Raw genomic sequence first — 23721 nt, 5'->3', positions numbered from 1 at the left:
AGCATGTATTGACCAGCTGCGTCACTGTTGGCCAACCAGCACGCCGATAATGACCCGGAACTGGTCGAATACCTGGGAAAATTGGCTCCTATAACGGCCTATAATGGCATCTGCATGGGGCGCTACCCGATCCAATGTTTGAGCCAGTGCACCTCACTAGCTTTCCTATCAGCAGCCAGTAAAGGCATACAAGGTTATTGATTGGCTTGAACGGCATTCCTTGGCAATTCAATATAAGTCATCCAAGATTCCTCATTGGCGTATATATCATAGGCAGCCGGCACACCTCAGCGGCTATCCAATATTTCCCGCCCAAGCTTATCGCTGTTTGTTTATCACAGGCATCCAGCGACTCGCTGGCTACCCACTATTGCCCACCCAAGCTATTGCACTGGTTTTCGCCAAAGGCATCCAGCCACTCGATCACTGGCTATCGAATATTTCCCACCCAAGTACACCCACTGGTTGTTCACCGCATGCATTCAGGTACACTCAATTGCAGTCCCATTAGTCGTTCCCCGACACTGCTTACTATGCATTCTGTGCTTCGCACTGCCAAATTCATCTATGACGAATGTTTCATTTTGTCAACCATCGTCTATGCAATGACTTTGTAAATGCCACATTCTATTGTCACATGCACTGAAAGTGAGCAAACCAGCAATGAAGTTTAATGTTTTAACATTTATTAAAAACATAACAAAGAGCCGCAGGTCTAGACGGGCAGCGTGGAAGCGATTAATTAGCCACGTAGAGTCTCATCAGGGCTCCACCGCCTCGCCAAAGGCTCTGCTGCTGTAGCAAGGCCCGGGTTCGAGGGAGCGGCTGCAATGAGGGCAGGCCCAGGCGCTATCCCAGCCAGCCAGCACCTCAGCCATGCGCTTTTTGCGGCCGCCTACCCCAGTGAAGAGCTGCGTACGGCTGCCTGCCGATGATTGCGGGGCAACCTACACAGCTGTCTTGTCCTTTTCGGTGACGGCATCTGCACATACAAATAGCAAAAGAAAACGTTATTTGGTAAAACGCATTTTGGACAATAGTAGCTAGGATGTCTAGTACATGCGGTAAGGATTAGAAATAAAAATATCACCTGTAGCCCCTCTACAGAGCCTTGTCAAAATAAAGGCTTTCTTGCTGAATTTTGGCTGGTCGGGAAGGCCCATTATCTTCACAACACTGGCCGCAACCTCTCGCAGCTTGCGGGCCCCTAACTGGAGGAGCTGCCGGCGCTGAAAACAAGAAGCAAATAATTGTGAATGATAATTTGAATAAAAAATAGAATAGAACCGCTCGGCTAGTTGGTCATGTATGTTAAGTCATACAGTACAAAAATGAAAAGGGACATGCTTGAAGAAGCAGGGTGACCCTTGTCATTCTTTGCGAAAAAAAAAGGATATCTGCGTGTCTCAAACTTATTTCAACCTGCAGCCGTTTTCTACCACGACCTAAAGCCCGTTTCACATGCAAGCGAAAATGCCAGCGAATCCTGTCGCAGCGACGGAAAAACCTGTTTCGACCCGTCGCGGCGGCTCGGCGTGCCGGGGCGACGGGGTTCCAACAAGTTGGAAATTTTCGCAGCGACAGAGCGATAGCTCCGCCCTCTGACCAATGACTGCACGGCGGAAAAGCCACGTGACAAGAAGAGAATTCGTGCGGGAAAGACGACAATGTTTGTTTGCTACACGTGCTTCCGACACCACGACAACATGTCGCGTGGACTGTTCAATGAGGTGCTGATCATCGAAGTATTCAAGCGCCCACTTCTATGGGATGTTAAAGATAACAACTTCCGCAATAAGTCGACCAAGGAGTCCCTTTGGGAAGAAGTGAGGGACGCAATTCGAGCAATTGACGACACCGGTAAGTGAAAGCACGCTTTGTGGCGAGCTCGAATATTATCAGCCATTTTTTTCATTGTGCAGCCAACAAATTTTCCTCGTCACACTGGCAGGATTCTGCAGCGTGTCAAAAACTGTTTTATGTCCCCGCGCATTCCTGCGTACTGCTCGGTGTTTTTTTTTTTTCGGTGCGCCGGCTATTGTGCGTAGATGAGCTGTATGAAAATTGTCGGCATCCCGCAGCCGTGAGCAAATGTTTTTGGTTCTTAAGACACGCTAGCTGCATCATTTTGTACCCTTCACTTCAATCGTGAAATGCACGACGTGCACGTTTTCATGTTCTCAGCTACGTTCGTAAATGCGGGAGGCGACCTTTCTCAGGCGTGAAGTTAATCCGGGCGCTGAGAGCCTATTAAAATCGTCTCTTGCGTGTATGTAGAGCGAGCGCTCCGTCCCGCAGCACTGCCCGCTCATCGTAGTCTTGTACGTAGCATTAATCTGCAGCTCCTGAACCGCGCAAAATCATCTCGTGCGTGTCCGCAAAATAAATCATTCATCATGTGTGTGCCTCAGTTCAGTCATGCATGCATGCATAATCAGTAAAACTGCCTTTTAGAAGAAAAAAAAACTCGTGCTTCCGTACTGAATCGTGTGTTGTAAACATTTTCTGCAACATTCTTGTGTGCTAACAGATGAGAATTTGTACATGTTCATGCTAAACTTTGGGCCACATGTCTGCCATTGTTTCCTTATTTGCTTGTTTAACATTATGCTCTATACTGCTCCATATTTCAGTAACAGTTGAGGAGATTATTGCTCGGTGGAAGAATCTAAAAGATACATACAGGCGAAAAATTAGAGGAAAAAGACGGGAAGAAGAGTGGGTCAGGAGCCACTGCAAAGACGGCCTGGCCACATTTAAAGCAGATGGAGTTCCTGAGGGACTCCATGGAAACGAGACGGTAAGCAATGACTGATACTAATGACGAATTGAATGTGTAAGTGACAGCAATTAACAGCCTGTACATTTTACTCAGGAGCTTCTGCAACCTCGACGCAGTGAGCCACGTGCAGGTGGCCAGCGCAGCAGCCGAGACGAGCCACGCCAGCTGCAGCCCAGCATCGCCAGGCTCGAAAGTACAAGCATCGCCAAATGAACTTGAAAGCATGTATAGCGTCCCAGGCCTTCCTGATGAACCAGGACCATCCTGTATGGCAGCAAATTCACAAGAGGTTCTCCCACATAGGGGAAACAAGCGACAAAAGAAAAGGCGGCAGGAAGTGGAGGCTGCTGACAGGGACATTCAGGCCGTGCGAAGTGCAATTGCTGCGCACAGGCCAATGGACGCCAGCAGCCATTTTCTTCTGTCCCTGCGGCCGCAATTGGAGGCAACTCCACCACACATGCTCGTGCATCTTAAGATGGAGTTATTACATATTTGCCATTTGTACAGCCAGGGTGAATACCCTTCTAACCTGGCTGTACATAAGGAAATAAATGATCATTAATTTTTGTATGTCTGTTTATTTTTTGCTGCAGTTGTTCTACCACAGAAGCATACATGTCACACATACATACATGAATTCAACACAAATATATACAGTAGCCAATTTAATCAGAATGTTAATGATAGAGACAGTAGCGCACAGCAGTGGGACGTCCCGCCAGTAACAAAAGAGTAAATAAAGCCTTAGGAGCAATGCAAAGGTGAAAAGCAGCTGGTGAGGATCGGGTAACAGCAGACCTGCTGAAAGACGGAGGGGAGATTCTGCTATAAAAACTAGCCACCCTGTATACACAATGCCATATGACCTCGACCGTACCAGAAGCTTGGAAGAACGCAAATATAATCTTAATTCATAAGAAAGGAGACGCCATTAGACCGATCAGCTTACTGTCCGTTGCCTACAAAGTATTTACTAAGGTAATCGCTAATAGAGTCAGGGCAACCTTAGACTTTAATCAACCAAATGACCAGGTAGGCTTTCATAAAGGATATTCCACAATGGATCACATTCACACTATCAATCAGATGATAGAAAAATGTGCAGAATATAACCAACCCCTATATATAGCCTTCATTGATTAGGAGAAAGCATTTGAATTGAATTAAATTTATTTCTCCAGAACAACTGGAAGGATTTCCAGGCAAAAAGCTGCTTTTACAGCTTGACTGGGCCCAGAAAACCTTTACATAGCATAGCAGTGGCTTCGACATATCAGCTGATGGAAATTAACATAATAAAGATACAACAAAGGAGAACAAATATACACACTATCAAATACAAACAATCAGTACACTTAATACATACAACTGTATGATTAAAACTATAACTTCTAGCCTCATATAGTGCAAAAGAATACGTAATTAAGAAATGCATATGTAATATAATCACAAAAATGAACTTTATGTTCAGTAATACATATTTTAAACATATGCATATACATGAAAAGCAGAATACACACATCAAGTTGCACCAAGTTGAGGTTTTCAGTGGAAACCTCAGCAGTCATACAGGCATTGCAGAATCAGGGTGTAGAAGAGCCTTATGTCAAAATACTGGAAGATATATAAACTGCACAGGTACCATAGTCCTCCATAAAGTCGGCAGTAAAATTCCAATAAGGAAGGGCGTCAGGCAGGGAGACATGATCTTGCCAATGCTACTCACCGCCTGTTTACAGGAGGTATTCTGAGGCCTGAATTGGGAACGGTTGGGGATAAGAGCTAGTTAATGGAGAATACCTAAATAATCTGCGATTCACTTATAACATTGCCTTACTGAGTCACTTAGGACGTGAACTGCAAATCATGATTAATGAGTTAGACAGGCAGAGCAGAACGGTGGGTCTAAAAATTAACATGCAGAAAACCAAAGCAATGTTCAACAGTATAGCAAGGGAACAACAGTTCACAATTGGTAGCGAAGGGCTGGAATTAGTAAAGGACGTCTACTTCGGGCAGGTAGTGACCGCTGATCCGGATCATGAGGGAGAAGTAACTAGAAGGATAAGAATGGGATGGAGCGCATATGGCAGGTTCTCTCGGATCATGAATAGCAGGTTACCAATATCCCTCAAGAGAAAAGTGCACAACAGCTGTATCTCACTGATACTCACCTACAGGGCAGAAACGTGGAGGGTAAAGAAAAGGGTCCAGCATAAGTTAAGGACAACACAGCGAGCCACGGAAAGGAAAATGATAGGTGTAACGTTAAAGAGACCGGAAGCGGGCAGAGTGGGTAAGGGAACAAACGTGTGTTAATGACAGCAGAGTCGAAATCAAGAGGAAAAAATGGACTTGGGCAGGGCATGTACTGCAAAGGCACGATAACCGCTGGTCCTTAAGGGAAACGGAGCGGATTCCAAGAGACGGCAAGCGTAGCAGGGGGCGGCAGGAGGTTAGGTGGGCAGATGAGATTAGGAAGTTTGCAGGCACAGGGTGGGCGCAGCTGGCAAAGGACAGAGTTAATTGGAGAGACATGGGAGAGGCAAAAGCCTCTCCTATGTCTCCCATGGGTGTAGTAAGGCTGATGATGACAATCAGCAGTGTATCATCATCATCGCCGCAGCCCAGCTGATGCCCACTGCCATGGCACTGCTCCTTGGCTACTCATAAAATAAGATTTGAACAAATCTCTTGTCTCGGCTGCGGAACGACTGTAGTTGTGCCCTACAGGTGGCTCAAGATTGAGCACAGCTGCGTCTTCTGCTGCTGCCCGCCACTGACCTGCAGTAACATTGCCATAGGCATCTTCCACGTCGGCATAGTTTTCCGGCATATAGATGGCATCCTCCACAAGAAAGTTATGAAGAACGCATGATGCCATGACAACGTAGTCAGCGTTTTCCGGAAGGAGATTAATGACGCGGCGGAAGATCCGGAACCGGGACGCCATAACGCCAAAGGCGTTTTCAACGCACCTTCTGGAAAGAATGAAACATCACTGAGTGCTTTGTTTTTTTGTCAACTGCACACACACATGAAAAGTATCTGCATTCATTGCCACCAGGATAGTGATGAAATCCATGCAGTAGATCAGTTTTGTGCCGCAACAAACCTTGCACGGCTGAGCCTGTAATTGAATATTCGTTTAGAGTCGTCCAGGCCCCTGCCCGGGTAGGGTCGCAGAAAATCAGGGCGCAGCTGGAACGCCTCGTCTCCAAGAAAAACATGAGGTGCCACTGTTGGTGTTCTTGGTAGCAATTTAGGAAGTGGCAGATTCAGGAGGCCACGCTCAAGGCATTTTCCCATCCTTGATGCGCTAAGGGTCCCTCCATCGCTCTGCCTCCCATAAGCCCCAACGTCAACCATGACAAACTTGAGATTGCTGTCGGCCACAGCCATCAGTACTATTGAGTACATACCCTGTAATGACAAGAGTTTATATATACAGAAAAATAATGTAATTGAAAAAAGACCATTCAATGTGTACATTACCTTATAGTTGAAATAAAGGCTGCCTGAATGTGGTGGGGCCTGAATTTGCACATGTTTGCCATCCACGGCACCAACACAGTGTGGAAAATTCCACTTTTCACAAAATCCGGAGGCAACCTTCTCCCAGTCAGCAGTGGTTGGTATCTGCGGTGGCAATGAAGTAGAAACATGAAAGCATTTTTAGTCTAAAACTAGTAGCAGCAAAACGACGGTGCAGTGAGAAGCATTCATCCGGTCTTCTCTGCCAATGCGTGCCTTCGGTTTGTGCCCATTTTCCCTGTAGTACAAAACGAGCGCAGCAACATGCACTACTCAGATGTTTTCAGTACATAAAGCAACTGCTCGTGTAAAATTTCTTTTCCTTTTTGACAGCAGGGGGAAGGCATGTAAGCTGCAGTAGTCATTAAATATACTATTCATTTTAAATGGTAGCAACACATAGGTCACAAGGTCCCAGTAAGCACAGCAGGCTTCGCCTGAAAGATTTCATGTTTTTATGGGGGTTTAATGTCCCAAAGCGCCTCGGGCTATGAAGGACGCTGCAACGGAGGGCTCCGGAAATTTCGACCGCCTGGGGTTCCTTACCATGCACTGACATCGCACAGTACACGGGCCTCTAGAATTTCCCCTCTATCGAGATTCCCTTCGCCTTAATGAGTATTTCACTCCAGCTGCAACGCACCTTGAGGCAAATCGGCTGGAGGACTTCCCAAAGCAGCTTGCAGGTGTCGCAGAAGATGCCGTTCGCAGTGGAGATGCCCACGCGGAACGCCATGGCAACATCCTGGATCTGCATTCCCGATGCCAAGTACCTAGAAGGAATCGCTAAAAAACAGTATCAGTTTGCATGCAATGGTCAGGTAGTCATCAATGCAACGCGTTTATAGTACCTCAGTGTCATGGCAAGCCTTGCTCGTGATGGTATCGGCTCCCGTATAATGTACTGCTTTGTGAGAGGCCCCTCAACAAGGGCGTGAAGTTCCTCGAACTTGCTTGCGGATCTTATAGTACTTGTGGAAGTACTCACTGTCTCCGCTCATGAGGAGTGGCATCTGTACAGAAAACTTTGCAGTTTAAGGCACCAGTATCAGGCAAACTACAACGTGCAACTCACCGCGGTGTAGTACTCAGATTCTTGCTTGCGGTTCTCCCAGACGGGCCGCACACACCAGCGCCGCGGCATTGGGAGCTCCAGCAACGCCTTCTTTTTTCTTAACAGACAGTATTCCTCTAGCAAGAGGAGATGGGTGTACGACGACTCAAATGTTTCGCATACATCCATTTCGGACGACACCACGTCTGCTCCGCCGTCTGCCCCTCCGATTGCACGAGCGTCCATGTTTGCAAATGACCAGAATTTCGAAACGGCGCTGGTTACACCGCACGTACGGACTTAAAAAATGATGTTATTACCATCAAAATAAGAAGTATTTGATATTTAAAAAAGAAGAGTTCTTTATTTCTTAACAAAATTTGAGTAATCGTGGCAAAATAATGCATAAACATTGTCCGTGTTGTTGTTTGCAAACCACCGAAACCAACCGCGAGCTCGTATTCTTTGCCAGCAACACTGATATTCGCAGCGGCAGTAAACGCTGTGGAGCGACGCATGTGAAACGGAACCCTGCGAAAAGCATCGCTGCGCCGTGCCGCTGGTCGCTGAGTTCGCTCAATCGCTTGCGTGTGAACCGCCCTTAAGGGAGCATCGAAGCAGCCGGGCTTTAGAGGCAGAGGGGAAGGGTCGAAAAGGAAGGAGGCGGCCAAAAAAAATGCCCCCTTGCCAGGCTGTGTTGGTGTCTGGACACTAGACGCGAAAAAAAAAAAAGACGTAAGCGGAAACAGAATAGATGTGCCAAAGGAAGGGAGATAAGATAAAAGAAACCCGAGGGGAAACGGCAAAAAAAAAAGAAACACGGCAGCGGGCTGCATCCCACGCATGCCATTGAACGTACTACCGGCCGAACGAACTGTCTCCTCGTCGGTAGGCGGCGGCCGCCAGAGCAACAACAGAAGCTGCGTCGCAGCGAGCACGCTCGAAGGCGTCACGTGTACGCAGCCGCCGTCACTTAGAGAGCGATTACATAGCCGGTATTATCGACTTCGCCATGTGTTAACAGAATGAAAGCGAAGTCCTTTCCCTGCTGCTCCCGGTTCGCATTTCAGCCACCCTTCAAGGGGGTGACCGAGTTGGTCTTGAAATGTTCGGCTTAAAATAGATTATTTGTTGTGTCAATATTTTTCTAACTTTTGTTTCTTTTCAAAATTCTACTTCGACTGTACGATTATTGCACAAAGTTTCTGCTTCGAGAGGACTTCGCCGAAGGCGTACAGCTCAAAAATTATATGCAACGTCCGCCGGCGCACAATGACCCATCGGTTTGCTGTCATTCAAGATGTGAATAGGAAAAGGAGCAAAAGTGAAGCGGCCCATGAGAGCTGTATCCCAATCTAAAGAGAAATACCACACCCGAGGAAGAATTTCTTGAATATGTAACGTCTACATGTGCGCAATGACCAATCGTTATCTCGGTCGAATTTCGATGAAGGCGAAATTCTAGAGGCCCGTGTACTGTGCGATGTCAGTGCACGTTAAAGAACCCCAGGTGGTAGAAATTTCCAGAGCCCTTCACTACGGCATCCATTATAACCTGAGTTGCTTTGGGACGTTAAACCCCATAAACCAAACCTATGCTGATACTCGTAATGTGCATCTCTTTACAACTCCGACATATTGCGAGGACATCGTGCAAAAGCTGGACGAGGAATTTGTTTCAGGAAATTGCAAAAGTTCTCTTGCAATACAAGTGTCATGAGTAGTTCGGATACGACTCAGCAGTTCAATGGATGAAGCGCCACGAATCACTTTATGGATGTCTGCCATGCCACATCAGCTTGCCAAGCTGCGTAGCCCAACCTGAATAATCAGAACGGAATCAAACTTGATAATAAATGATGATTCAATAAAATATATCCGCTAGAATTGTTTGAATCTCTTATTTGTTGTCAAGTGATACACTGCATCAAAACAGATTCCAGCATTACTTGAAAGTTTAGCCGCCGTCGTTTCTCGCGGCGTCTGCATTGCTCCGGCCCGGCGAAATGATTTGGTCACGCGTGTTTTTATCCGCTTGAACGCTTTAGACGCTGACAAGTATCTTTTTTCAGCAATGTAGACGCTAAGATAATTTAATTTTTTTTGCTTCACTACTCTCATTACACATGAGAAACTACCAGCATCGACCACGCAGCTGATACAGCGAGGGGCTTTATCTTCAACGCTTATCTCCAATGCCAAGGTTGGCGCACTTATGCGTTGTAGAAAGTACAGTTCGAAATAGGAATTACTGTGGAAAGGTCAGAAAGCTGGAACAACCTTGAACATATGTCGCCCGCGCATTTGTCACATATTTGCGATTCTGATAGTACTTTAAAAGGAGGAAGAGATTGGTGCCCTATATACAGTCGTTATGGTACAGCCGTTAAAAAGATTACAAAGTACAAAACGTTGGCGGCTCAACACAAGTTTATTACAAATAGTGCAGTTATTACAGAGCACATTTTTACAAAACACAGCGCTTAACCCTCTTGACTTTTTTGGGAGTATCAGGCTGGTTTAAACTTAATTTTAACCCAGGTACTCCCTACTCGCCGAGGCAAGGAGTATCTGGGTTCCATTCCGGCCACATTTCGATGGTAGCGACATGTAAATGCACCAGTGTGCTGTGCGATGTAAGCGCACGTTAAAAAAACCTTAGATCGTCCGAATTAATCCGCAAATCCCCACTACAGCTACCCTCATGGCCCGTTCGTCGCATCGGGTTGTTAAAACTTCAACTTCTGAGAGAAGCTTAAACACGTACCTGGCGTCGAAGTGCCTTTCGATAACCGCAGAATTCTCTTGCAGCGGCTTGTCGGCCCTTGGAATAGCACATGCCCACTTTTCAAATTCATGTTTGATCCGGAGTTCCCGGGTTCGAACCCGACCGCGGCGGCTGCGTTTTTATGGAGGCGAACGCTAAGGCGCCCGTGTGCTGTGCGATGCACTGACATCGCATAGCACACGGGATCAAACAGCGCCTCCGGATCAAACATGAATTTGAAAAGTGGGCACGTGCTATTCCAAGGGCCGCCAAGCCGCTGCGAGAGAATTCTGCGGTTATCGAAAGGCACTTCGACGCAATGTACGTGTTTAAGCTTCTCTCAGAACTTGAGATTTTAACAACCCGATGCGACGAACGGGCCATGAGGGTAGCTGTAGTGGGGATTTGCGGATTAATTCGGACGATCTAAGGTTTTTTTTAACGTGCGCTTACATCGCACAGCACACGGGTGCATTTGCGTGTCGCTACCATCGAAATGTGGCCGGAATGGAACCCAGGTACTCCTTACCTCGGCGAGTAGGGAGTACCTGGGTTACAATTAAGTTTAAACCAGCCTGATACACACAAAAAAGTCAGCTACCTCCATCCCAGGCTATCTCCATTTATTAGAATACATCAACCAGATCTGGGACGGGCGTCCACTCCCTCCCGAGTGGAAAACGTCACTTGTGACGTTTATCCCTAAAACAAGTAAGGCCGTGAATACGGACAACCTGAGGCCCATATCACTGACCTCATGTGCGGGCAAGCTTATGGAGACGATGGTTCAGGATCCCATCTCTCCATACCTGGAGAGTAAGGGCGTCTTTGCACTCACCCTGTTCGGGTTTCGCCCCCACATGTCTGCACAATATGTCCTTCTCCAGCTGCACAGGGATGTAATACGACCCACAACTATGCAACACAATGACAAAGCCATCCTCGCCCTTGACCTGAAAGGGGCTTTCGACAATGTTAAACACGGAAGCATCCTGGCCAACTTGAGTTCTACCGATTGTGGGGCTAGGGCCTACGCGTATGTAAGAGATTTCTTGACTAATCGCCAGGCCTTCCTTCGGATTGAGGGCGAGGAATACGGCCCTTACATGATGGTAACACGGGGTACCCCTCAGGGAGCGGTGTTATCACCGCTCCTGTTCAACATAGCTATGATGCGCCTCCCAAGCCAACTGGCCCGGGTGGAAGGCATTCAACACGCGTTATATGCAGATTACATTACAATTTGGACCACTGAGGGGAGCCTTGGGGACATGGAAGCCCGCCTTCAGCAGGCCGCTTCCATAGTCGATGCGTATGCTATGGACTGTGGGCCCCAATGTGCTGCAGCGAAATCAGAGCTTCTGCATGTCAGAGCGAACCCAAAGGATAGGACAGCAATTCACATCTCTCTGTCAGGAGGTCCTATTAGAGAGGTGGAGGAGCTCCGTATTCTGGTCCTTTTCATTCACCACAGACTCAGACCGGACTCCACCATTGTGAAACTCAAGAGAGTAGGCGAACAGGTAGGGCGTATGATCCGCCGCGTTTCCAACAGGCGGGGCGGTCTGCGGGGCAGGGACGCGCTTCGGCTCGTCTATGCCTTCGTGACTAGCCGGATCCTCTACGCCGTGCCATATCTCCGCACTACTAAGCAAGACGAGGCGCGAATAGACGCCATCATCCGCAAGGCAACTAAGCGAGCCCTGGATCTCCCGGTGGCTACCTCTAATGCCAAACTGAAGGCATTGGGGGTGCTAAACTCCTACCAGGAGCTGCGGGAGGCCCACCTCGTGAACCAATACACGCGGCTCATGCAGACGGCCCCTGGGCGCCGCCTGCTAAACCGCTTACACATCCAACACGACTGCACTCCAGAGGAGACGGAGCGTATCCCGGTACTGTGGCGCCATATGCTCTGGGTCTCCCCGCTCCCCCGTAACATGGACACTGACATGCACGAAAACAGACGACAAGCGCGGGCTCGGGCTCTTGAGAGACAACACGGCTCCCGACCCGGTGTATATTATGTAGACGTAGCAGGGCCGTCGCCCACGGGATTTTACACGGCCACTGTTGTTCACCAGGAAATGCACGTCGATAGACTCTCTTTTCGAGCCCCGAATTCAATGCGAGCCGAGGAAGTAGCGATAGCGCTTGCTGCCGCCCACGCCAATTCGAGAATCATCATTACGGACTCCCGAAAAGCATGTGATCATTACTTGGCTGGGGAGATCTCCCCCTTAGCTGCTTGCATTCTAAGACGGACTGCCACTGATACAACACCGAAAAGAATCATTTGGGCTCCTTGCCATCAGGGCGTACGGGGTAATGAGGCCGCTGACGCGGCTGCCCGAGCGCTTATTTACCGGGCTCCTCATCACAGCTCTTCTGGCTCGGAGACTAACCAGCCGCTGCTGCGATTCAGGGAAATAATAACGCATTATAGCGACAACCACCGCCTTTTCCCGGCCCCTGCCAAGGGGCTGAGTAAGACGGAGAAGCGAACTTTAAGGCGCCTGCAGACAGGTACTCTGCTCTGTACTGCAATCTTAAAGCATTACGATCCTAACACAGATGGGCGATGCCCGCACTGTGGGGAGATATGTGATATCTTCCACATGGTGTGGGCATGTACTGAAAATCCCCACCTCCCCCCTTCCCCTACCCCTTCCAGAGAGGCATGGGAGACTGCCCTCCTCAACTGCTCCTCGCTTGAGTCCCAAAGGGCTCTGGTGAAACGGGCGAGAGACGGGGCATTGTCATGCGATGTCCCGGACTAGGGACGCCGACCATGTAGCGGGGCCACTCTGTGGCTCCCCAACTCTATTGCAGCAATTAAAAGTTTTCACCACCACCATGTCAGTGCACGTTAAAGATCCCCAGGTGGTCGAAATTATTCCGGAGCCCTCCACTACGGCGCCCCTTTCTTCTTTCACTCCCTCCTTTGTCCCTTCCCTTACGGCGCGGTTCCGGTGTCCAACGATATGAGACAGATACTGCGCCATTTACTTTCCACAAAAAAACAATTATTATTAGCTAAGGCGCCCGTGTGCTGTGCGATGTCAGTGCACGTTAAAGATCCCCAGGTGGTCGAAATTATTCCGAAGCTTTCCACTACGGCACCTCTTTCTTCTTTCACTCCCTCCTTTATCCCTTCCCTTACGGCGCGGTTCCGGTGTCCAACGATATATGAGACAGATACTGCGCCATTTCCCTTCCCCCAAAACCAATTATTATTATTATTAGGCAGGCGCGCGGAAGGACACCTTTTCGCTGCCCGACTTAATTGTGGCCGGCATCGCAACCTGGCACAAAACCAGGGACCCCGGAACAGGGGGGAGTCGCCTCCCCCCCCCCCAAATCTTCAACTGCTTGCATTTGAATCGGAGTTGTGACAAGTGAAGCATTTCAGTTCTAGGACTCCTTTAATGCAAATCACAGTGGCGCTGAGCTACTTTGCTTCGTAGCCAGATGTAAAGGATTTCATATAACCAGACATGTCCCAACAGAATTAAGTCCACTGTCTGACCCGTGTACATAATCATGATTAGCGGAATTTAAAAAAATAAACTATGCACAAACTTTTTTTAATGCAATTGATCACTCCTCGTGCGTATAGGTTGCCGCGTTTGTTTTTGTAGCCCCTGCAGTTCCACTGCCAGATCTTAATTTTCTGAGTTGTTTGAGGGGGGCTTCGTGGCAGTTGCTGCACGAGCATTAGCACGGTAGCTTCTAGAGCCGCGAGGCGGTCTAGTGCTGTTAGGCGTTGTAGGATTTGTTGGAGGGTTCTGTCCGACTAGTGAGAGATTGTGTTTGGTTTCCTGGTTGTCTTTTTCAAGTTTGTCTAACCTCTCGTTTATGCGCGCAGTGCCTTTAGAGGCGACGGTGGTTTTTGGTTTGGGCTGCGGCTCACCCTCTGGAGATGCCTCAGCTACTCTCTTCGCGTTAGCATCTATGTCCTTCGACGCCTGTCTCTTTAGCGTTCCGCGGTTAGCGTCCGTATCCATCGCATCCTCGGTTACGATATGGGTCGGAGTAGGTTGAGCCGGTCGCGCGCTTACCGGTTTGTTGAGGGGTATATGATTGGGACCAGCTTTGACGAGTTTTTCAAGCTCGTCTAGACGCCTACGGAGTGAAGCATTCTCTTCTTTTAGCTTTCTATTTTGTTCCAGAGACGCGCGCGCCCTAGTGTCCGCTTGGGAGACAATGTCCACCCAGCTCACCTGTTTGTCGGCGTTCTGGGTGGTGCTGCTGCTTCCTGAGAGGGGAGGTTTCTTGCGCTCGCTGCTCTTGCTTCTCGGGATGCTTGATCCGCGGTCGTCCAGGAACGGGCAGGAGGTAGACCTGTCCCTCGACTGACTTTCGCTGCGGCGCCGGCTCGAAGACCATTGTCCGGATCTCGAGCGTCGTCCGGAGTTGTCGTCGTCTTCCGACGAGAGCAGGGGGTACCGATTTCCGGTCGGTGGCTTCTTGGCCTAGAGTTTCTTCGGTTTCTCGACGAAACGGTGCTTGCAGTTGCGGCTTCCCGTAGCGTGCGCACCCTCGCAAATGATGCATTTGACCTCGCAGCTGGGGGACTCGCCTTCCTCCGGTGGCGGCCGTGCTCCTCCCGGCAGCGACGGCCACGTTGGCTTTTCGGTCTGCAGCCCACATCGGCTCGGTGCCCGACCCCTGCGACAGTTGAGACATGTTTCTACCCGTTCTTTATACGGATAGCAGGTGAAAAGGCCTGCTTGGAAAATCATTTCCTTCGGCGGTTTGGTGCCCTCGAAGGTGATGACGACCGCTCTGGAGCGCCCCATGCGGCGTGCGTTTACGATGGGGAGTTGTGGCTTTTCATTGATGCAGTAATGAAGAATTTCATCCGGCGTCTCGTTGTCGAGGGCTCCGTAAATCACTGCTCTCACGGATCGCTCTGGCGTGGGGAAGTACGCCATTACTGGGTAGTCTTCGTTGTTCATTGCGAATCCTGGCATGCTCCGGTAGGCGTCTGCTCGTTCTTTCACGGGAGTGCTGACCGTGAAGGTGTTGTTGTATGTGTTGATCCGCAACCTCTCGCTCGTGAAGATTTCTTGAGGCGGGAGGTTGAGCTGCTGGCAGATCGCTTTGAGCAACCGCCCCGGGGTAGTTGTGCGAAGGTTTAAGTTCTTCGGCCTGACTATGACCTTGCGGTCATATTCCGGTAGGCGTGGGAGTGGTGGCCTCCTACGTCTCGTTGACGACTTTTTATGATCGGTCACTACTGAGGACTTGCCTGTGTTTCGGGCGCGTCCGGCGTTGGTCGATCCGGCGTGCTGCTGCGTTAGGCCAAGCTGCTCCGCTCTTTCCCGGATCCTGGTTTGGCGGGCTCCTTCATATTTTCCGCTGATGGTACTCCATACTTCGTCGGAGAGGGCTGCGGGGGTGATCGTCTCGCCTTCCACGGCGTATACCTCCATGGCAGCAGTTGTGGGGGCCCGCAAGCACGATGGCTGGCCTCCGGCGTCCGATGTCGGGGTTACGCCTAACCCGTCCTCGCACGCGTTGAAGTCAGAAATGCCCGAAATTCGGCCAGATGGTGTCCCACCCGGAAAAATTTCGCGTCGGTCGATGCGGCTCACCTTGTCGAATCTGGCGATGTAGCACACGAGTCAATCGCGATGGCGCGTAGCGCCGAAAACGGCTGCAAAGCCGGAGCGTTCGTGGACACGTCCGCACCGCTCAGTGGCTTGGAGAGAAAAACCAGCTAATCCACTTAACTTCTTTCTAGGGGGTGTAATAACGTTGTTCGTATCGCGGAATGGGGTGCGCGCTGAGTTCACGTTGGATCCTTGTACGCGTCTAACAGCTGAAACCAGTAATGTACAACATATCGCAATGGAAACAGGAACATACCGTTCTCAATCGGAGCCACTGGCCTCAACGCACGCTACAATATCTATTCGTATTTAGCGCTGGGATTAGTGAAGGCTTTGCTTGTCATAATTAGGTTAGGCATTTATTGCAGCTTTGTAAAAGCCGTTGTTGCTTTCCTTATTGGCAGTGCACTTAAAGCATTGCATGAAATATTTATTAGAATTCAGTTAATCCGCAAACCAGCATTCCGGCTGATATGCGATTAGTGTGGCGGCAGCCACGTAAATCGACCGTATTGCGTTCACCTTGAGATTGAAAATTGGTTTTTGAGGAAAGGAAATGGCGCAGTAACTGTCTAGCCTATCTCGGTGCACACCCGAATCGTGCCGCAAGGGAAGGGTAAAAGAGGCAGTGAAAGAAGACAGGAAAGTAGTGGTACCGTAGCGATGGTGCCGTAGCGGAGTGGCGGTGCCTTCCCTAGTAACGCTAAGCTATGATGCACCGGTCTGACATCAGTAGACAGAGAGTCTGGGAAATCCATTCAATAATGTGTATTAGCCCAGCTAATCCAGGATATACAAAGCGAAAGCGATATTGCGATTTGCACTGACCCAAGGAGCCGGTTGTGCGCCTTTCTTTTCGTGAAAATGCGTTGTCAACGTCAATGAACGCTATGAACGCCGTCGGATCACTTGTTTTGTTTGATTTTGAGGAAAGGAAATGGCAAAGTAACCGTCTCGCATATTACGGTGGACAACCGAACCGCGTCGTAAAGAAAGAGATAAAGGAGGGAGGGAAAGAGGAAAGAGAAAACTGAAAGTTGGATTTTGAGGAAAGGTGCGGCGCTGCGCAGCGGCGGTACACCTGTGGCTCGCTGCTACTCGTGGCGCATGCGCAGTATGGACAAGGGAACGAGAGAGAGAGAAACAAACGGATGGAACCAGGCGACGGAGTCGCCGGTGGCCAGCTGCGCCGTGCGTGACGTCACTCGTGGTCCGATATACGCCGGCTTCGTGAAGCGCGGTGTTAACTAGCGTAGTGAAGCTTTTATCTTCAAAAAAATAGCTGCGGCTTAACTACTGCCTATAGGATAGGATAACTTTATTGAGCTCCGCTGGATGCTGCCGTCAGCTGAGGTCGCCGTATCAGACCGATCTGGTCATCGCGGCAGTCGCTGGAGAGCATACCCTCCCATTGCTCCGCACTTGGGTTTGGTATAACGGGAACGACGTTTACTTTTGAAGCGAAAAGCTTCACTAGGCTCGTCAACACCGGGCTTCGCGTGAGCCACACTACAGATTTGCCACCGCTGCGCATGCGCGAAGCTGAGTGACGTCACGTGGAGCGCAGGTGGCCGCTGCTGCCGCAGCCGTCGTAGCCACCGCGCGCTGACTCCGTCGTCTGACCGTGAAACCGAGTGACGTCACGCGGAGCGCAGGTGGCCGCTGCTGCCGCAGCCGTCGTAGCCACCGCGGGCTGACTCCGTCGTCTGACCGTGAAACCGAGTGACGTCACGCGGAGCGCAGGTGGCCGCTGCTGCCGCAGCCGTCGTAGCCACCGCGCGCTGACTCCATCGTCTGACCGTGAAACCGAGTGACGTCACGCGGAGCGCAGGTGGCCGCTGCTGCCGCAGCTGTCGTCGCCGCCGCGCGCTGCCTCCGTCGTCTGACCTTTCGCCATGGAAGGAGGAGAAGAAAAACCAAGAAGTGGTAGCGTGGGAGTTGGCTCAAAAGCAGCGAAGATATGAAAAGCGCACGGCTAGACAAGCGGCTGAAGCGCCAGAATCACGAGAGGCACGCCTTGCTAAACGGCGGCAAAAGGATCAAAAACCAAACAAAACAAGTGAGCCGACGGCGCTCATAGAGTTCATTGGCGTTGACAACCTTGCAAACTCCGTTCATTTTCACGAAATTAAAGGGGCAAAACCGGCTCCGTGGGTCAGTGGAGACCTCAATCTCGCTTTCTTGCTGAATTTGGGCTGGTCGGGAAGGCCCATTATCTTCACAACACTGGCCGCAACCTCTCGCAGCTTGCGGGCCCCTAACTGGAGGAGCTGCCGGCGCTGAAAACAAGAAGCAAATAATTGTGAATGATAATTTGAATAAAAAATAGAATAGAACCGCTCGGCTAGTTGGTCATGTATGTTAAGTCATACAGTACAAAAATGAAAAGGGACATGCTTGAAGAAGCAGGGTGACCCTTGTCATTCTTTGCGAAAAAAAAAGGATATCTGCGTGTCTCAAACTTATTTCAACCTGCAGCCGTTTTCTACCACGACCTAAGGGAGCATCGAAGCAGCCGGGCTTTAGAGGCAGAGGGGAAGGGTCGAAAAGGAAGGAGGCGGCCAAAAAAAATGCCCCCTTGCCAGGCTGTGTTGGTGTCTGGACACTAGACGCGAAAAAAAAAAAGACGTAAGCGGAAACAGAATAGATGTGCCAAAGGAAGGGAGATAAGATAAAAGAAACCCGAGGGGAAACGGCAAAAAAAAAAAAGAAACACGGCAGCGGGCTGCATCCCACGCATGCCATTGAACGTACTACCGGCCGAACGAACTGTCTCCTCGTCGGTAGGCGGCGGCCGCCAGAGCAACAACAGAAGCTGCGTCGCAGCGAGCACGCTCGAAGGCGTCACGTGTACGCAGCCGCCGTCACTTAGAGAGCGATTACATAGCCGGTATTATCGACTTCGCCATGTGTTAACAGAATGAAAGCGAAGTCCTTTCCCTGCTGCTCCCGGTTCGCATTTCAGCCACCCTTCAAGGGGGTGACCGAGTTGGTCTTGAAATGTTCGGCTTAAAATAGATTATTTGTTGTGTCAATATTTTTCTAACTTTTGTTTCTTTTCAAAATTCTACTTCGACTGTACGATTATTGCACAAAGTTTCTGCTTCGAGAGGACTTCGCCGAAGGCGTACAGCTCAAAAATTATATGCAACGTCCGCCGGCGCACAATGACCCATCGGTTTGCTGTCATTCAAGATGTGAATAGGAAAAGGAGCAAAAGTGAAGCGGCCCATGAGAGCTCTATCCCAATCTAAAGGGAAATACCACACCCGAGGAAGAATTTCTTGAATATGTAACGTCTACATGTGCGCAATGACCAATCGTTATCTCGGTCGAATTTCGATGAAGGCGAAATTCTAGAGGCCCGTGTACTGTGCGATGTCAGTGCACGTTAAAGAACCCCAGGTGGTAGAAATTTCCAGAGCCCTTCACTACGGCATCCATTATAACCTGAGTTGCTTTGGGACGTTAAACCCCATAAACCAAACCTATGCTGATACTCGTAATGTGCATCTCTTTACAACTCCGACATATTGCGAGGACATCGTGCAAAAGCTGGACGAGGAATTTGTTTCAGGAAATTGCAAAAGTTCTCTTGCAATACAAGTGTCATGAGTAGTTCGGATACGACTCAGCAGTTCAATGGATGAAGCGCCACGAATCACTTTATGGATGTCTGCCATGCCACATCAGCTTGCCAAGCTGCGTAGCCCAACCTGAATAATCAGAACGGAATCAAACTTGATAATAAATGATGATTCAATAAAATATATCCGCTAGAATTGTTTGAATCTCTTATTTGTTGTCAAGTGATACACTGCATCAAAACAGATTCCAGCATTACTTGAAAGTTTAGCCGCCGTCGTTTCTCGCGGCGTCTGCATTGCTCCGGCCCGGCGAAATGATTTGGTCACGCGTGTTTTTATCCGCTTGAACGCTTTAGACGCTGACAAGTATCTTTTTTCAGCAATGTAGACGCTAAGATAATTTAATTTTTTTTGCTTCACTACTCTCATTACACATGAGAAACTACCAGCATCGACCACGCAGCTGATACAGCGAGGGGCTTAATCTTCAACGCTTATCTCCAATGCCAAGGTTGGCGCACTTATGCTTTGTAGAAAGTACAGTTCGAAATAGGAATTACTGTGGAAAGGTCAGAAAGCTGGAACAACCTTGAACATATGTCGCCCGCGCATTTGTCACATATTTGCGGTTCTGATAGTACTTTAAAGGGAGGAAGAGATTGGTGCACTATATACAGTCGTTATGGTACAGCCGTTAAAAATATTACAAAGTACAAAACGTTGGCGGCTCAACACAAGTTTATTACAAATAGTGCAGTTATTACAGAGCACATTTTTACAGAACACAGCGCTTAACCCTCTTGACTTTTTTGTGAGTATCAGGCTGGTTTAAACTTAATTTTAACCCAGGTCCTCCCTACTCGCCGAGGTAAGGAGTATCTGGGTTCCATTCCGGCCCCATTTCGATGGTAGCGACATGCAAATGCACCCGTGTGCTGTGCGATGTAAGCGAACGTTAAAAAAACCTTAGATCGTCCGAATTAATCCGCAAATCCCCACTACAACTACCCTCATAGCCCGTTCGTCGCATCGGGTTGTTAAAACTTCAACTTCTGAGAGAAGCTTAAACACGTACCTGGCGTCGAAGTGCCTTTCGATAACCGCCGAATTCTCTTGCAGCGGCTTGTCGGCCCTTGGAATAGCACGTGCCCACTTTTCAAATTCATGTTTGATCCGGAGTTCCCGGGTTCGAACCCGACCGCGGCGGCTGCGTTTTTATGGAGGCGAACGCTAAGGCGCCCGTGTGCTGTGCGATGCACTGACATCGCACAGCACACGGGCGCCTCCGGATCAAACATGAATTTGAAAAGTGGGCACGTGCTATTCCAAGGGCCACCAAACCGCTGCAAGAGAATTCTGCGGTTATCGAAAGGCACTTCGACGCAAGGTACGTGTTTAAGCTTCTCTCAGAACTTAAGATTTTAACAACCCGATGCGACGAACGGGCCATGAGGGTAGCTGTAGTGGGGATTTGCGGATTAATTCGGACGATCTAAGGTGTTTTAACGTGCGCTTACATCGCACAGCACACGGGTGCATTTGCGTGTCGCTACCATCGAAATGTGGCCGGAATGGAACCCAGGTACTCCTTGCCTCGGCGAGTAGGGAGTACCTGGGTTAAAATTAAGTTTAAACCAGCCTGATACACACAAAAAAGTAAACTACCTCCATCCCAGGCTATCTCCATTTATTAGAATACATCAACCAGATCTGGGACGGGCGTCCACTCCCTCCCGAGTGGAAAACGTCACTTTTGACGTTTATCCCTAAAACAGGTAAGGCCGTGAATACGGACAACCTGAGGCCCATATCACTGACCTCATGTGCGGGCAAGCTTATGGAGACGATGGTTCAGGATCCCATCTCTCCATACCTGGAGAGTAAGGGCGTCTTTGCACTCACCCTGTTCGGGTTTCGCCCCCACATGTCTGCACAATATGTCCTTCTCCAGCTGCACAGGGATGTAATACGACCCACAACTATGCAACACAATGACAAAGCCATCCTCGCCCTTGACCTGAAAGGGGCTTTCGACAATGTTAAACACGGAAGCATCCTGGCCAACTTGAGTTCTACCGATTGTGGGGCTAGGGCCTACGCATATGTAAGAGATTTCTTGACTAATCGCCAGACCTTCCTTCGGATTGAGGGCGAGGAATACGGCCCTTACATGATGGTAACACGGGGTACCCCTCAGGGAGCGGTGTTATCACCGCTCCTGTTCAACATAGCTATGATGCGCCTCCCAAGCCAACTGGCCCGGGTGGAAGGCATTCAACACGCGTTATACGCAGATGACATTACAATTTGGACCACTGAGGGGAGCCTTGGGGACATGGAGGCCCGCCTTCAGCAGGCCGCTTCCATCGTCGATGCGTATGCTATGGACTGTGGGCCCCAATGTGCTCCAGCGAAATCGGAGCTTCTGCATGTCAGAGCGAACCCAAAGGATAGGACAGCAATTCACATCTCTCTGTCAGGAGGTCCTATTAGAGAGGTGGAGGAGCTCCGTATTCTGGGCCTTTTCATTCACCACAGACTCAGACCGGACTCCACCATTGTGAAACTCAAGAGAGTAGGCGAACAGGTAGGGCGTATGATCCGCCGCGTTTCCAACAAGCGGGGCGGTCTGCGGGGCAGGGACGCGCTTCGGCTCGTCTATGCCTTCGTGACTAGCCGGATGATCTACGCCGTGCCATATCTCCGCACTACTAAGCAAGACGAGGCGCGAATAGACGCCATCATCCGCAAGGCAACTAAGCGAGCCCTGGATCTCCCGGTGGCTACCTCTAATGCCAAACTGAAGGCATTGGGGGTGCTAAACTCCTACCAGGAGCTGCGGGAGGCCCACCTCGTGAACCAATACACGCGGCTCATGACGACGGCCCCTGGGCGCCGCCTGCTAAACCGCTTACACATCCAACACGACTGCACTCCAGAGGAGACGGAGCGTATCCCGGTACTGTGGCGCCATATGCTCTGGGTCTCCCCGGTCCCCCGTAACATGGACACTGACATGCACGAAAACAGACGACAAGCGCGGGCTTGGGCTCTTGAGAGACAACACGGCTCCCGACCCGGTGTATATTATGTAGACGTAGCAGGGCCGTCGCCCACAGGATTTTACACGGCCGCTGTTGTTCACCAGGAAATGCACGTCGATAGACTCTCTTTTCGAGCCCCGAATTCAATGCGAGCCGAGGAAGTAGCGATAGCGCTTGCTGACGCCCACGCCAATTCGAGAATCATCATTACGGACTCCCGAAAAGCATGTGATCATTACTTGGCTGGGGAGATCTCCCCCTTAGCTGCTTGCATTCTAAGACGGACTGCCACTGATACAACACCGAAAAGAATCATTTGGGCTCCTTGCCATCAGGGCGTACGGGGTAATGAGGCCGCTGACGCGGCTGCCCGAGCGCTTATTTACCGGGCTCCTCATCTCAGCTCTTCTGGCTCGGAGACTAACCAGCCGCTGCTGCGATTCAGGGAAATAATAACGCATTACAGCGACAACCACCGCCTTTTCCCGGCCCCTGCCAAGGGGCTGAGTAAGACGGAGAAGCGAACTTTAAGGCGCCTGCAGACAGGTACTCTGCTCTGTACTGCAATCTTAAAGCATTACGATCCTAACACAGATGGGCGATGCCCGCACTGTGGGGAGATCTGTGATATCTTCCACATGGTGTGGTCATGTACTCAAAATCCCCACCTCCCCCCTTCCCCTACCCCTTCCAGAGAGGCATGGGAGACAGCCCTCCTCAACTGCTCCTCGCTTGAGTCCCAAAGGGCTCTGGTGAAACGGGCGAGAGACGGGGCATTGTCATGCGATGTCCCGGACTAGGGACGCCGACCATGTAGCGGGGCCACTCTGTGGCTCCCCAACTCTATTGCAGCAATTAAAAGTTTTCACCACCACCATGTCAGTGCACGTTAAAGATCCCCAGGTGGTCGAAATTATTCCGGAGCCCTCCACTACGGCGCCCCTTTCTTCTTTCACTCCCTCCTTTGTCCCTTCCCTTACGGCGCGGTTACGGTGTCCAACGATATGAGACAGATACTGCGCCATTTACTTTCCACAAAAAACCAATTATTATTAGCTAAGGCGCCCGTGTGCTGTGCGATGTCAGTGCACGTTAAAGATCCCCAGGTGGTCGAAATTATTCCGAAGCTTTCCACTACGGTACCTCTTTCTTCTTTCACTCCCTCCTTTATCCCTTCCCTTACGGCGCGGTTCCGGTGTCAAACGATATATGAGACAGATACTGCGCCATTTCCCTTCCCCCAAAACCAATTATTATTATTATTAGGCAGGCGCGCGGAAGGACACCTTTTCGCTGCCCGACTTAATTGTGGCCGGCATCGCAACCTGGCAC

General features: G+C 49.9%; 2 protein-coding genes and 1 pseudogene across 3 annotated transcripts; all 3 read left to right on the top strand.

Annotated features, from left to right (window-relative positions):
• Positions 1-1450: 1450 nt before the first annotated feature.
• On the top strand, positions 1451-3362 carry LOC144113296 (uncharacterized; annotated as a pseudogene). Its single transcript, XR_013310722.1, has 3 exons — positions 1451-1860; positions 2634-2800; positions 2876-3362. The product of XR_013310722.1 is annotated as an uncharacterized LOC144113296 (transcript).
• Positions 3363-11249: 7887 nt separating this feature from the next.
• LOC144134052 (uncharacterized) lies at positions 11250-12920 on the top strand. The gene has a single exon (XM_077667050.1). The coding sequence runs from the start codon at positions 11250-11252 to the stop codon at positions 12918-12920; it is 1671 nt and encodes a 556-aa protein (XP_077523176.1).
• Positions 12921-21518: 8598 nt separating this feature from the next.
• On the top strand, positions 21519-23189 carry LOC144134044 (uncharacterized). Its single transcript, XM_077667045.1, has one exon. The coding sequence runs from the start codon at positions 21519-21521 to the stop codon at positions 23187-23189; it is 1671 nt and encodes a 556-aa protein (XP_077523171.1).
• Positions 23190-23721: the final 532 nt, after the last annotated feature.

Source organism: Amblyomma americanum, chromosome 1 (assembly GCF_052857255.1).
Source record: "Amblyomma americanum isolate KBUSLIRL-KWMA chromosome 1, ASM5285725v1, whole genome shotgun sequence".
NCBI lineage: Eukaryota > Metazoa > Arthropoda > Arachnida > Ixodida > Ixodidae > Amblyomma > Amblyomma americanum.
The sequence above is the reverse complement of the archived record's forward strand: the minus strand, read 5'-3'. Positions and strand labels throughout refer to the sequence as shown.